A 15,679-nucleotide genomic window follows, 5' to 3' on the forward strand; every position below is an offset into this window, starting at 1 on the left:
AATTTAGAAAAACAAAATTACTCCGCATCAGTGGCATTGAAAATAGTCATCTCAGACAGAGTTTAGTGAGAGTATATATATGAGCAAAAGATTCACGATTTCGGATAGCAAACGATGGAAACCGGTATCGTCGTGAAGATGAACATCCAGTTACCAAAAACGTCCAAAAATAAACCCCATTGTCCCATTGAAAATTTCAGAACATCCCTTATAATTTTGGAATAAGATAACGGATACTGCGAAACATTGGACTCTCTTTCTAAACTCCAGCGTTACATTTGGGCGGAAAATGAGCGTTTGGGGATGCCCAGCTTATTTTTGTAGTAAAACAAAATGCTGTACACTCCATTTTTTGTTTTGGAGGGGGGGGGGGGGGGGGGGGGGCAATTCGTACGTCGTTTATATAGTTCCTTGACCAGATCACAATACAGGCTGCTTTTAAACACCATATATCGAGCCGTTTTTTCTTTTTCTTTTTTTTTTTCATAATAACTTTTCTAGAAAAGCTTGTTTTTGAGACTTCTTTTTTAAAATCCACGCAAGCCTAAGAGGATGTCGTTAAGTGCGCCTCAACCGTTTTAGAGCAAAAATAAAAGAAGTCAAGTTTTCTCCAGCTCACTCCACAAGACAATCATTCATGACATAGGGCCGGTCGACATACTGGTTGAGAAATTTGTATAATCTGAGATCATGTCCTCCGGTGTAGGAATTAGCGACGGAACTATTTGTCGCACGTGGCAACTACGTGATAAACATTTTTTTTTTATGATAGTGGGATGATAGAACAACGGTGGCATAATTCGTCAAAAGCAGCTTGATGATTTCTGGGGCACCAAGGTCACCGACCGCTTTTAAGAAACGTAATCTGTTGACGTTTCTCGCTTTGCGACTTTTTTTTTTTTTTTACTTTCTTATTGTCTAATGCCGCAATATCATTGGTTGCGGAGCGGTAATGAAATGCTCGGGATACGCCCCGCATTTTTTAAGCTGTCGGAACTCTCAGAAATAGGGAGTGAGGTACTTACACGCCTTAAACCATATAAAAAAAAAAAACACTAAAATTTGACGTTTCGTCCGCTGTCGTTGAATCGGCGATGCCAACTTTCACGAGCGGCTTGATAATCGAGTGATACAACTTATTGAAATATATAATGTACTCCTTCAAGACTGCAGGAAAACACTCGAGGTTTTATCGTCCCTGCTGCAAAACCTCAGTGTTTTTTTGTTTTGTTTTTCTTGTTCCTTAGTTAGCTTTGATATGTACCTGAGCTATTTATTAAGTTATATCCCACAACTATCAAGTCGATCGTAAAAGTTAGTATCGTCATTTTGACGTCAGCGGACCGAACGTCGAAATGTAGAATTTGGGGCGTTAAATATAGGACAAGGAGTGTAAGGACTACACCCCTTATTTGTGAGACTGAGTGACTATGTCTGCAGGGTGTATCTTTTTCATGATGTATTAGCTGTGAGATTGTGGCTTAAGGGAAACCGATACATCAGTGTCACTAAAACGCGCGCCATAAGCGTCAAGACCCCTAGCAGTATCCAGCCTTTAAACGGCCAGCCGACCTCCTTTCCAAAGCCCGGCGAATCCGCCGAGCCAGAGAAAATAGCGCGTAGCGGGCGGCGGGGCCAAAGCGGCCACTCAGGCCCCGTTAACCGCTTATCCGACCAGTTTGCGCTCGACCGAGCCCAAACCTGTTGTTCGCCGGGGATCGGCGGGCCGAAATCTGCCTTTCCAAACCTACTGAATTATTACCGGGCCGGCCTCATTAAGATTTAAACAGGCGCGTTCCGCTCCCGCCGACACCGGCGGCGTCGGCGCCCGAGCTCGCGGATTCCCCGGTGCCGGCGAAGAGCCGTCGCGTCGTCGGACCCGCTCGGACGTCGGTTGTGGACTGCACGGCGTCGAGAACTCTCCACAATGCGTTTCTTCTAGGTTCAGATTTCGGTACTTTAATCTTCTTGGTTCCCATATATCGATCGCAATTAAGCGATATCGCAAACTTCTGTCTGACCTCGAGGTTTGACTTGTGTAGCGAATTGTCCACTTTCTAGCGAAATTCGACGAAGTACTACTTACGAACAGTGCTGCCCGACGCAGAAATTTCCAACTTTATGGCGAAATGTGATGTATAGGGTGTTTTTTCTAGTGTACTTTATTTTAAAGAATATAAACTTAAACTCAAGTTTTTATTCATTGAGATTGTGGTGAATGTGAAACAATGTGCCCAATAAATACTCCGACCCCTCCTCCGCCACGTAGCGCCAGCTGGTTTTTAATTTTCGCGCGTGCGAATATACCGCGGGGTCACGAATTTTGGTGAAGCTTTTAAAGTAACCGAATGGCTTGGTAACGTATCGCACTAAGATTTACCACAGAACATCCTCGAGGTAGTGAAAGCACCGCATAAAATTTCAAAATAAAAAAAAATGAAAACTTTGATTGCCGATCTTTTTTTTTTTACTTACGCCACCCGTCTGCTATATCCGTACACTACTTCACTGGCACAACAACCGACAGGTGGCGGCAGAGGCTCTGCGGCTTACGGTACCTCAGCGGCCGCCGGGTCACGCCAAATGCAGACGACTTATAGCTGAAATTCCTCGACGAACCGTCGGTTTAATTCAGTTTGTGGCAATGTGATGCGTTTTATTCGGAACGAAAACGAAATCACGCACTGACCATTATAACACCGAACATTTGCGGGTCGTTTACGATTAGAAAAGGTTGTATGCTTTTGGCGCGATCGGGCGGCTGCCGAGCTGCCGTAAGTCCATTCATCCCTCTCTATGATGAATCGATGAATGGATAGATGGATGAGGCTGAACCCTTTGAATCTGGCGACGGCTTGCGCCACCTAGCCAGTGTTTTTTTTTCTTTTTCTAACATTTATGCCACACAACCACCGTTGTCGCCTTCTGCCAGCTGTTACGCCAGTCAGAGGGTGCGCGGTTAGTTTCTTGCTTTCTGATTGGTTCTGGGACGTTCTGATCGGCTGATGTCGCAATCTGATTGGCTGCTGAGCGATAATGAGATGCTCGATCCTCGCCACGCCCTGCTGTTCCACCATCGTCAGTGGTCACTAACGATGGTCAAACCATAGAGTTATTATAGTGTAAGCTAGAGTTCCAATGGCGCTAGTGTACTGTGACAAATTGAAGCAGACAGTAACCGGTGGAAAATTGACTTCCGGTAATGCATTTCAATGGAAAAGTGAGCGCATTTTTTTTGTGCGCATTATTATGAAAGAGTATATCCAGAATAATTCATACGTACCTGATAGCTTAAAACGTTTCTGAGTCAGGAAGACGAAATAATTAATCAGCTACGGCGTTTTTTTTTTTTTTTCAATATCACAGCGTTAAAAAAGGTGCTAAAATGGCTTCGTACATGTATTTATGCACACTATTGGACACTGCTAGCGCAAACACGACGTCGGCGCTTTTCAGCATGGGAGATATACTTGCCAAACGAACGAAGGACGTCTGGAAAACCAAGATATAAGGCATAAACTACGAAGTAACACTGGATCAGTAACTCTCTGTGTATGTACGATCAGAATAAATTGAAGGCCACGTAACATAGTCCGATTTTCAATAGGTACTGCTTCATTGTTTGTGCTCTGTGCAAAGACGTCAGTTCTACGTTCTACATCAACAGCACGCTCGTAACCTTTGAAAATAGGTGCCTGATAAAAACTGCACGGCATAAAAAATAATAAGAAAAGAGACACCTTTCATAACCCACGTAGTTTACTCCTTACGTTTTGAATGTTTTTAACCGATCGTACAGTTGCAGGATGGGGAGGCAGGGCAGTTCCTTTAGAGTTGCCTTGAATTGGCAGGAAGGGGATGAAAAGAAAATCGTCATTATCTTTCATTCTAATTAGACAGATAAAAGGAAAATTGGAAGCACGCGTGGTTGCGAGGTTCAGACATTTCGTCGTCTCACCATGCCGACTTCGTACACGACGCTACCCGGGCGGCTTTCAAAATAGGTGGTCGCGGAAAGCGACGTTAGGTTCCAGTCCGCAACACTCGCGTCGAACGATCACCGCTCTAGCGTGACCTGAAGGCGGGGTTTCGGCTTCCCCCCAATGCGTAGCTTCCTGACACGGCGTCGATCCGTCATTGGGTTGGATAGCCTTCCGCGCTCGAAAAGACAACGTTCCGAAGAGCCTTCAAATGGGTAACCGACGTTTCGGTAAAGCCGAGAGCACACTACTAATAGACGACAGATAAGATAGTCTGCATACACTGTATGAGGTCTGTTCTTGAGGCGTGTACGCCGATAATTTGGTTATCATGTTTTCAGCAAATGAGGTGTCTTTTTTTTTTTTAGAGTACGTGCAGCCCGACTGCGGCTTTTGAAGCAAATCTTTAAAGGGTCTGTTTTAGCGTGGAAACTTTGTCTCGACCTCCGAATTCCCAGAGAGAATTTGCACAACTGCGCAACTCAGTGATTACATAATTTTACTGACGTCACAGGGGGAAGGAGCACACTTGAGCGTCTTTTTGTTCTATATTAACACCAAAAAAAAAGCAAATCTCCGCCTGTCGCCCAATGGGTACAACAATAGCTTAACTTCATGTGCCCCCCCCCCCCCCCCCCCCCCCCAAACGAAAACAAAAACACGTATGTAAATTTTTAGTTGAACCTCTTTTGGGGGCTTCAAGGTCAACGTCCCGCTGTAAAAATATATAACGTAAAATATGTCTTTGACTTCGTAGAAAATTTGAAGGTCGCTAAATCTTCGAGGAGTCTATGGTTGTTAGGTTGTCCTATAAATAATTCGCTCGTTGACCAGACTGACTTAGCATGCCCTCGATGCGGTCTTTGCCTGGAAATGTTTTTATTTGGAGGCGTTAAAGCAAAGAACAAGAGTTCATCCTTCTGCGTTTTGCGGTACGTATATTTTATGCACCAAGGCCCACGGCGCTAGATTCGCGGTGTATTATGCCGCAGCACAATGCGGACAAGAAACATGCAGTTGCACCTCAATAACGTTTTTCTCCACAATCCGTAATGTCTCGAGGTTTTTTTGCTGCGGTTGATAAGGCCGATGCTCACATTCTTTACGAACGTTTTTATGCAATTGTTGAGGGTCTTTTGTTGGTCTGTAGCGCCAAATCGGGCAGTGAAAAGATGGAGAAGAGTCTTTGCCGCTACACACCGAAGCTAAAATATTGCGGTGCAGTACATATCGAGTGGTGCATAAAACGTGGCCACTGGAGCCGTTTATTATCCCGTGAATTATGGCATGCATGCCCCCGTCGCTGGCGCCAATCTGCCAACCTTTTGTTTTTAAATTTGTCACGCGTTTCATGTATGAAAAGCTATTTCTAGTGCAACTACGACCGCTAGCTTGAGATTTTTAACGTGTATCACGTCGAGTAGTGATACATGACCGCACGCCGGTACGATGCTCATTCAGGCCGAAAGGGTCAAGGCTGATGATTGAGCCCAGAATCCCTGCATGGGTGGTTTCGCAAAGCGAGTTTTTGCTCTACCAGCTCGGAGCGGCGGTTCACTACAGTATAAACTCGGCCACGGATCCACAGGGTCGCGCAGGGCAGGTTGTCGATAGTCCGACCAGCATTTCCGTAGAATCTCACGTTCTGCGAGCATTGATTAGCAAATAAAAGCGACATGCCGGACATAATTACATCAGCGACGGCCTTTTATCGAATGCGGAAGGGCCCGCAACCTTTTGACTGGACAGTCTGCACGATGCGAGCACTCCTGTCGCTTTCTTGCCAACTCGTTGATGAACTCTCCGGACAAGCGTTCCCGAGCGCGGCATAACGTTATTCATAGCGAGGACGATAAGTGGCATCTTCCAGCCCGGATAGCGCCTGGTTCCCGAACGTGAGCTGCATCGACACGAGCGCTTTAACGAGATTGCGGGCTGATTAAAGGTGGGACTGGCTCGTTAAATGCGTCACCGCTAAGAGGGTTTATTTACATCGCTCTGGGAGCGTCACAGGCCGTTGATTCGGCCCACCGATGCAGTCATCGCAGAAAACATGACGGGAATACGTAGGAGATAGCGCCTTTGGAGCCTGGCGTCCCTAAATCGGGGACGAAATATACGCTGTCGGGAAGAATCTCTTCGTCCAAACACGGCCAATTTTACGGGACGTTTATTCGCCGAGACTCTTTTTGTAGGTTGAAGCGCTTGCATGACTCTCTCGAATTTTTTGGGGTAAAGTGGACACACCACATTTGCAATGATAGCCCTGTGTAGCCACAAAGCTATCAATATGAGAAGTAAAAAAGTGAGGTTTTGCAGCAGGGCCGACAAATCCTTCAGCGTTGTCCGGTTGTCTTTATTGCGTACATTAGCCAACTAATAAGTTGTATCACTCGACTGTCAAACCTCTCGTGAAAGTTGGTATCGTCGGTTGAACGTCAGTAAACTGAACGTCGACTAGTGGTTTTCGGGGTGTTATATTTGGGACAAGGGGTGTAAGAGTACTACACCCCGTATTTCTGAGAGTCCAGTTCGCTTGCAGTCACTGACAGAGTTAAGACACTCACGTCAAGTCCCGAGCATTATATGATTGCTTTCCAGATCATGACAGTGCGGCTTTAGCGAATGGGAACTCTGAAAAGCGAATCGCGAAAAAAGAAGCGTAAACAAAATAAGGCCCGCCCTGAATTTCTCGGGCTGTTGGTGTCTAGATACACAGCAGGCTCTCGAACTTGAGACATGTTGATTAGTATGTAGAATACCGGAGACTTTAGTAAAAGCTGGGAAACTTGGTCGAAGAAAACAGACGGGGAAAAAGAACAGTCTCGGGTATTATACATCATGATCAACACCCACCAGCTTGCCTGCGCACTCACTCTTTTTTCAATGAGAAATGTGCACTGGTCGTCGGTAGCCAATTTTCAAACTGAGAGCGACCAATCGGCAATAGAAGGACACGATTGAAAAGAAACTGCGTTGTGGCAGAACACATCTATAGGGCTTCCAAAAAAAGCATCCTGGATCTCCAGCAACGCAGTGACATCCGAAGGATATTCTAAAAACGTCCTCGTGGGCGTGAGTTTCGGCGTTCTGAAGACTCGTGAGTTTACCCACTTTCCTCACAATGTCGAATTGTCACGTCCCAAACAGTGTACTCGGAACGCCCGTAAGGCTGCTGTGGTCACGGACAACTCCCGAAATGCGGGGCCCGACTTCTTACGTTAGCGTTCTCTGCACTTTAGTAACGTTCGTTGGCTTTCCTGTCAGCCAGTGCCGCCAAGTTTCGGCGCCATGGTTGACAAGAATTTCGGGATGTCTTCATAATTTGCCTGCGGGTCGAGGATTAGATGCTCAAATATTCTCATGACGTGCGTTTCTTAAGGGGATATGCTCCAGGGGTGAGCATTTTCTTTTATTTTTATATCTGATCACCTAAATACATTTTCAGTGCTTGATCTCCTCTTTATAAACCAGGTGCTATGTTTGATATAATTTTTTTATATGTCCTGGATGCAATTCACTTACAGAAGAAAAAATATCACATTCTTGGGCACACGTGGTGCATGGCGACACACTTAAAATAGACTCATGAAATAAACTAATTCGATACTTTCAAACAATTAAGTGCAATGAACAACAAAAGTAGCCTGTGCCGGTCTTGTTTCATTTAAAAATAATTGAAGCGCCTGTTTTGAGGGGCTAACGAACATTTCTTAAAGTTTTCATAAATATAAAAAGTATATTCTTTCGCACCAAACCTAGATGTTTGCATTCTAGATATTCTGAAGCACATTCTTGTGCGCAAAGAATGAAGATACCCCGAAACTGCATAAAGAAAAAAACCCGTCCAAATGTTACCTTAAATGTCTAGCGATGATCTTTTCGAGGCGAGAAAAATAATACTTCGTTAATAATGTTCGTGAGAAATTGAAGCATCAGAAGACTGCGATGAAGAAAGAGAAGGCCAGGCCTACTTGTGAACGTAGATGTGATGGCGGGAAGCGTCGAAATTTGAAGAACCATGCGCAGAAAAAGATTGGCTCAAATTAATGCCGTCCTGGGTTGACGGTAGATCTTCAAATGCGTATTTGACTAATTTAGCGATCATAACCGGCACTTATTATTTTTATACATAAAATGCGATGATTCAAATATAATAAAACACCATAAAATCCCAAATCAGTTTTATTTTTGTAAAATATTGTTGTTTTTTTATTTAAGCTTTCGGCGATCAGACGCATGGCACCAAATTGTTTCAGTGGTGCCCCTCATGGTTTACGTTCCTGACGTAACGATCATACTTTTCCTTGTTGTGACGTTATAGCTGTTGTAATCTTTGACTACTTATCATCACTCGCAAAAATACTCCAAAAGCCGGGAGACGTCATAATTAAAATAAGAACGCCGACTTGACATAACTTGCAAACCACAAGTTCAATAGTATGTGTAAAAATAACGCTAGACACTTTTAAAAAGGTGCGCGCCATTGCCAGTCGGCCATTGTATGGGCACGTACTCTGAGCGTGAATTGGACACGAGGATTGCGTCAGTGTTCGGCGTGAACCCGATCAGATCCAATCACTCGCCTCGTGCCCAATGGATGGACGGATGGAGGGATGCTAACGGCTGTACCGTTTATAACGGGCGGTAGCTTGCGCCACATAGCCGACAAATTAAGAACCAAAAGTACGATTTCTTTCCTTCGCCAGTTTGCTTACCTCCTGCAATTGAGTAACCATCACCAGGCGGTGTTGGAAATGGTTACCACCAAGGTCGCTTGATGGACTTTCGAAAAGCGTCTTTCGAAGCTTGGAGTCGTCGAATTCGTAAACCGACATTCGTCACCGTTGACACTCTGGTATTGCGCTTATTTCCGTCGATGAAAGAAAATATTAATCTAGATAAAGACGTCACAGTGAGCGTTTGAAATATTGCGAATTGCGACCACTGTGGACGTAGCTGCACTGGACTCGCCATGTCCGCGGCGGTTTTTGAGCTGTCACCATGGGAACCCTCTGAAGGCAACTCTGAGAGTGGCGTAATAATATTCAGTAAGATTCAGTTGTTGGTAGAAGAATATGCCGAAAGTGGTTCAAAAAGGTCATCATAAGCTTGATTTGTAGGTACTTCAGCGCACACTAAATGCCCGTCGAGCGAAACAAACGCACGTTCGGGTTCGCCTTGCCGACGATCGCGGGTAGCCGAGGATGTTTTGGAACGAGGTTTCTCGGGTGGTTTGTAGCGAGTAGTCATTAAAACGCGTACAAGATGTTTTTCCCGGGACGAAGATGCTTTTACCAATTGACAACTTCCCGTGAACTGTGAATTTTTTACGCTTTCTCTGCGGGTTGTTTTTGGTCCTATGTCTGCCTGTGAAAACTGTAGCAACTGACGGATGGATCAGTCCCGAGCACTTTATTATTGCTCTACATCCAGTGAGATTGACCACTTTAGGAACGCAGATCGAACGTTTAATACTATGCAACACGGGAAGATTTATCATGCGCCTTATGTGCTGCGCTACGGTTGAACGAGAATTAAAGACATCATGGGAAATTACGCAAATCAGAGGCGTTCACGAAGAGCGGCAGTACTAGGAAGAATTATTTACTCGCTCATTTTATATAGTCTAAATATTACCGCACAATTGGAAGCATTCCTATCTTTCCTAAATATTTCCCTTCGTAAAAGATATGTTTATCATTTGTGCATGTCTTATAATACCTAACTCAACACTTCACCAAACTTTATGTTCGGAACAACTTTTCTTATCATGCAAACCAATCATCAACTAGAAGTTAAAATCGCCTGTTGCAGCACGTCTATTTTTAATGCCTCCCTTTTACCCCATACCTTTATTGATTAGAACAGCCTTCCTGTAGCCATACTCGCCATTACAGAGGGCAAGAGCGCAAAAGCCACGGACAAGTAGAAGAACAGGACAGGACAGGACAAAGCGCTGTGTCCTGCCCTGTTCTTCAACTTGTCCGTGTCTTTTGCGCTCTTTTCCTCTATAATGCATTACCTACTAGCCCAGCAGTTAATTCTGATACTCGCCATTACTGACACCGCTGATATCAGGATTGCAATAACTAATCTAGTGAATGGTTCGTCGTAATAATTTCGTGTCTGTGCCTTCTCACTTTTTTTCTTTTACTTTTTTTCATACTGTACGGTTTCGCACTGCTTTCTTATTGCTCTCGGGCCATAAGAAAAAAAATTAATTAAATTAAATAAACGATCCACCGTATTGCTTCATTAATGGTTAAATATGTTACCTAACATAATTAAAAAGAAACCAAAATTGGGCTAAAATAAAGGGCAGCATAAGTCTCAATTACAGCGGTTTTTGAAACTGTGTTTGTGCTCTTCTTTACTTTACCTGTCTGAGAATTCTTCGTGATTATTTTCAGTTGACACCAGCTCGCTATCGCGCTTCCTTTTTGTACATGCTTCCTTAACTCTTATATAGCCATTAAGTAGTAATATGTGATAGCGTGCTCAGTAACTGCGTTCGCTACTCAAATTTACTAGGTATTACCACATTCGATGCGTTTTGAAATCTTCAATCCAGGTTCAGTATTTAGGGTAAATATTTCAGGATACAGGTTGGCCCTAGTGAGACTAGAACCCTGCGACCTCAGACGTTTTCGTTAAAGACAGCGTTGTCTTGAATAGACTAGTGAACTGGACATTGATGACTCCGCTTAGATGGTTGTAGACTCGCAAAAAGTGCTCTATTTGTTTGTTGTTCTTGTGCGAGAATGTTTTGCTATTGACAACGTACAAAGACGCGGGGCGTGTTGAGACTCGAACACCATATTATCGCTTCCCTGTTTATAAGATCGGGCATAAGCCGACAAGAGCGTCGAAGAAAGAATTGCGCAGCGCTTTATGATAACAAACCACACCCTGTGTTTCTTAATCTGTCAACTTCGCGCTTTCTTTGGTTTATAAATTGTATTAGTATATCGGGTGGTCTAGTCGCAATCTACACAACCCTCCCATGTCCTGCGCCGTTGTGGTGTAGCAAAACGTTCACCCAGAAGTTCGCAAAACCATTCGCCCGTTTCTTTTTCCTTCTTTTTAGTCTTCAGTCAGTCTATGAGACATTCTGAACACGCAGTATTAGTAAATAATAAAACACGCGATTTACCTTAATCCTAAGGATAATGTCGGTGTACACAGTATACGCTTGCCTGAAATTTTTAGAGGGTTGTAATGGTGATTGCAGAATTTTTGTTTTTGGTTTTTATAGCGTGTTGTTTTATTTTTTACTCTCCTTTCATTATATGGTGGTAAGCATGTCTTGAATTTTTTTTTTTTGGTTTGCTCCCCTAAACTGTTTTAACGCGAACGCCGAACGTCGAACACCGTAATGCCGAAGGCCGGCGTCTGGCGTAATAGAGAGTAAGCCAACTATACAGTTTGCGTCCACCCACTGATGAGTGATCGAGCTCACATTCACGGGGTCCTGGGTTCAATTCCTGTTGGGGCGAATTCAAAATTTTTTTCTTCTCAACTTATTACTCGTTTCACAATTTGTCCTCTGTAGTACGTGTTACAGATTTCGTAACGGTTTTCGTGGCGTTCCGTCACACTTGCCTGTGGACTCCTAACGCTTTAACACATTATATGTTAGAAAATATCGCCACGCGCTCCTCAAAATGCGATATAAGGTGCGCTAAGCTTCCTCAAGGCATAACATTGGTTTCGCAGCGTGGGGAATCGCCACGAAGCTTGTATAGTGTTCGAGACCCGCGGCGCCATTTTCCCGCACCATTACTGCGCACTATTTTTAGAAATTAAGAGAGGTTCTGACCTTATAGTTTGTACATGGTTAAAAGGATCAATTTCGACTGCGTTCAAAATGTATGCACTGGAAACCTGAGGGAGATGAGAAAATGACAGGGAACGTCAGAACGCCGAGATCTGGTTGGAAGGATTAGTGTTTAAACCTAAAACTATAGCTGCCTTTGTCTACACTGCACACGTCGAACGCGTGAGTACGCGGAACTGTGGCGTCCGGAGTATGGCTTTCGCGTTAAAACGAGTTCGGCAAATGCAGCGGAGACAAAGGTAGCTATAGTTTTAGGTGTATAGCCACTATTCCTTCCAATCAAAGCTTGGCGTTCTGAAGTCCCTGCGCGCTCCTATATCCTCATCTCCCTCACTTTCTTGTGTCACATACTGCGGCATAGATTAAACGCATGCCTCTGGGTCACTTTGATGTGTTCTCTCAATTAACTATTTTACCAACTCGTTAGAGGGATACTTTACAATACCGAGCGGGCCACATGCAGTAATTTAATTTGTATACATCGGAGGCAACATTAGGTATTTCTGACATCACTAAGTTTGTAACGCTTTTAGAGGTTTCTCTGAACGATGTCATTGTTACGAAAGGTGTTTTAATAGTATATCATTGGTATCTACCTCCATTTCTCAGGTAAACTCTGCTAAATAGAAAACTTAAAGAGGATACTGGTGCTTTGTTCTGATTTACTTAAATAGTTTGGAGTCGGACGCTTAACTCGAGACGGTGCAGACGCTCTTGTGCGCGTTCTATTACGTGAATAGCTTTGACGGCGGTCACTTGAGTCGTTTTATGAAAATGGTAGATAGCTCAGCAACCGCTAATTCCTGCTAAACAATGTCTCTAGAAAAAATCCTTTACTTTTTCCGCAATACTTCTCCTTGCATTTTCATCCATCTGTCCTCACCTATGTGTTCTCACTAATCTATGTCAAACTTGAGAGCTATAGTGGTTTGCGCACAAACCCATCAAAGTCGCGATGTTTTTCTTAACATTCTTAATTCTTTCTTGTAACACTCTGGTCTAAGTGGTCAGTGGAGTAACACCTTTTTTTGTTAGCTTAATAGATTCTTTATGAAAAACAATCTCAAATATTTACAAAATTTAAAGATGCGCGTCTTTCTGCAATATCGTGTTTTATTTTAGCAACACTCTTATTGCAAGAAAATGTAAATATAGCAACGGATATAAATCGATACCAAGCTCATTCGAAATCGAATTCTGATTACGCTCCAAATTAATTTTTTTTTAGTCACGGAGTAGGGGAAGCGAGGTCTGTGTATACATGGTTGACCTCCGTCTCAGAGACGCTCGCACAAAACTCGACACTTTCTGAAGGGTTATCCCAAGCGACTATAGTTTTCAATACATCACAATGTCACTGGTGGTCATCTAGAGATACAGAGAAAACCAAAATCTCTGGTGAGGATGTCGAGCTACTCACCGCGGGGTTCCCCATGGCGCAGTGCCTTCCCCTCATGGGGTCCGGGGGCGCGGCTCTGTAGGTCGGCGAGTAGCGTCCCGAAAAACACGTTCCGGCGGCAGCCGCCGCCGCGCCGCCAAGGTGCGGTGGCAGCGGCATCGACGACGGCTGCTTGCCGCCGTTCATGATGGCTGCCATGCAGTCCCAGTTAAGCGAGGAACCGCCTTCGTGCTTCGTGGTGAAGGCCGGTGCGACTCCCACCACCCACAAGCCAACTCAGCAGCAGACGACGGCAATGACGAAGCAGGCCGGAGGACGAGGACACGCCCGGTCCCCTGCAGATCTCATAACTCCCGCCTCTTCCTGGAAGGTACGCCGTCCCTCATCGCGGTCCAGGACTGTCCTCCGGGTGGTCTGCAGACGGACGACCAGACGGCGAGGCGGTGTATCCACAGCACGAGACCAAACACCGTTTCCGACGGTCCTTCGGATTGTGGATAGTCCCGGTTCGTGGTTGAAGACTCTTACTGCGGTAGCTATGGTCCGAGATGCATCCGCTTGGCCTTGTCCGGAGGTAAGAGACCACGTCGCACTGGAGCTTACGGTGTCGGCACACCTGGCAGCGACGCGGTCTATGTTCCGTTTGCAAGTTTAGCCACCCGGAGTCCGCCTTGTTGTTTTTTAGTTGTTGTTTTCTTTTTTCCAGGAGCCGGGAGGAGCTCGAGTTTTGCGAGGGTCTCACCCTCGCGTTTAGCTCGCCCCGGGGTTTTCGGCGAGTGCTGCCGCAGCGCTGGCGTCGTTTCTCTCTCGCTGAGCCGTCACGGTCTCCCGGTGGTCCGGGGGTCTCTCCTCCCCTCTCGGGGTTCGGAAGAGGGAAAGGGGGAGAGACGCCTGGTTCGTGGTGGAAGGGCGTTCGGGCGTGCGCATGCGCCATTTTGGGGAGACGTGACGTCACGTTCGGTGGGGAAGGGTGGGGATGAAGGAAGGAGGTGGTTCGCGCTGCGCGCGTGCGCTGTGGTCGTGTGCCGCGTGCGCGTGTGTCAGTGTATGTGAGCTGGGGGGGGGGGGGTGCGTTGCAGCAGGCGGTGGCTTTTTGTTTCGGTTTAGGGAGACGTGCTCGGTGAGGGTGGGAGAAAACGGAAAGGGGGAAAGGGAGGAGAAAGAACTGCGGTCTTTGGGATGAAGCGAGTAGCCCTCCGTGTCCATAGGAATGTTGGTGCTCGTTCGTCTTGGGAGCTCCAGCGCACTTGGGCTGGTTACGCGAATCATTAAGACTTGCTCGTACGCTTGCGCATTATTCGGAAGCTACTGATGATCACTATGAACAGAAGGAGGCCTGGACTGCCTTAAGGGTCATCTTACTTCGTTTTGCGGAGTTCAGACAACCTCATATAAATGTTCGTTTAGTGTAAAAAAGAAAAGAAGACACTTGCTTAGAGTAATATGAACAATGAGGTTGATCGTTTTCGTAACAAATGGAGCTCGATACTGAAAATGACAAGGTTATAAAATGGTTCAATACCGTTATTTAGAGTCGCGTACAAAAGAAAATAGCAAGCACCGGCGTGCTCTTAATAATGCTCATGTATATGCAACTGCAACCGCGTGCAATTTCACCACTTTCCTCTGTTTCACATTTCGGCCGCCAGGGCCCGCAGGTTTGTGCAACACATTTGTACGGGCGGTTGCTCCTCGCTTCTGTTCTTCACCTCTATACCGCTGGGTCGCGTTGTGTCCTTTGGAATTGCGAATGCAGGGGCTTTGGTCGGCTTCCGTTGCTTAAATAATAATAATAATAATAACTTCATTTTCATCAAATGATGGGAGGCCCAAGGGAAAAAAGCTGCAGTAGGCAGCTTGACTGGTCCTCGGGCCCCTTACACTGGTCAGCAGCAAGCATGCGGAAAAAATACAAAATCACCTCTTGACGCAAAAAAAAAAGTCTATTCTTACTTGACAATTTTCTTAAGCGCTGTTGAAGTTTTAGTTGGGCTAACTTGTAGATTACTTTGAAACAAAATGAGCCAGTGCGCAAGGATACGCCGGGGATCGGAAAAATCACATAGCGCTCTCGTGTTCCTTCTCAGAACACTCGCGCAAATGACTACACTGTGAAGAGCTACACTCAGAAGAAGTACAAAGTGACCGCGTAACTGTTGAGGGCCAGCGCGGGTCACTTATTGGACACGAATGCTGCCTCAACATCCCGGTGCGGACTCCTGTGTTTGCTAAATGAACGCGATTTCCATCCGCATTGTCACGTAGCACTGCGCGTATAATACGTGTTCTGTGCCGGCCCTCAATAGGCGACGTGTAGATTTTAGTTCTACGGCTGCAAGTTCGTCCGTTCCTTGAGCGTCTCGCGCGTTCGTTGACCCGGCAAATGCGTCTACGCGCGCTTTTTGTTTCCTACCCGCGACCTCGACTACCAACGACGACGCGCGCTCGGCTGCCACGCCA

The 15,679-nt window shown here is 45.5% G+C and overlaps 1 protein-coding gene across 1 annotated transcript in view; it reads right to left on the bottom strand.

Annotated features, from left to right (window-relative positions):
- Positions 1–13,417, bottom strand: part of LOC8030299 (POU domain, class 4, transcription factor 3) — a 49,906-nt gene extending 36,489 nt beyond the window's left edge. Inside the window, exon 1 of the mRNA XM_040501297.1 lies at positions 13,237–13,417. Within this exon, the coding sequence (XP_040357231.1) occupies positions 13,237–13,417 (181 nt within the window). The remainder of the gene's footprint in view (positions 1–13,236) is intronic.
- Between the last annotated feature and the right edge of the window lie 2,262 nt (positions 13,418–15,679).

The sequence above is a fragment of the Ixodes scapularis genome, unplaced genomic scaffold (genome assembly GCF_016920785.2).
Source record: "Ixodes scapularis isolate PalLabHiFi unplaced genomic scaffold, ASM1692078v2 PGA_scaffold13__105_contigs__length_92229423, whole genome shotgun sequence".
Classification (NCBI taxonomy): Eukaryota; Metazoa; Arthropoda; class Arachnida; order Ixodida; family Ixodidae; genus Ixodes; species Ixodes scapularis.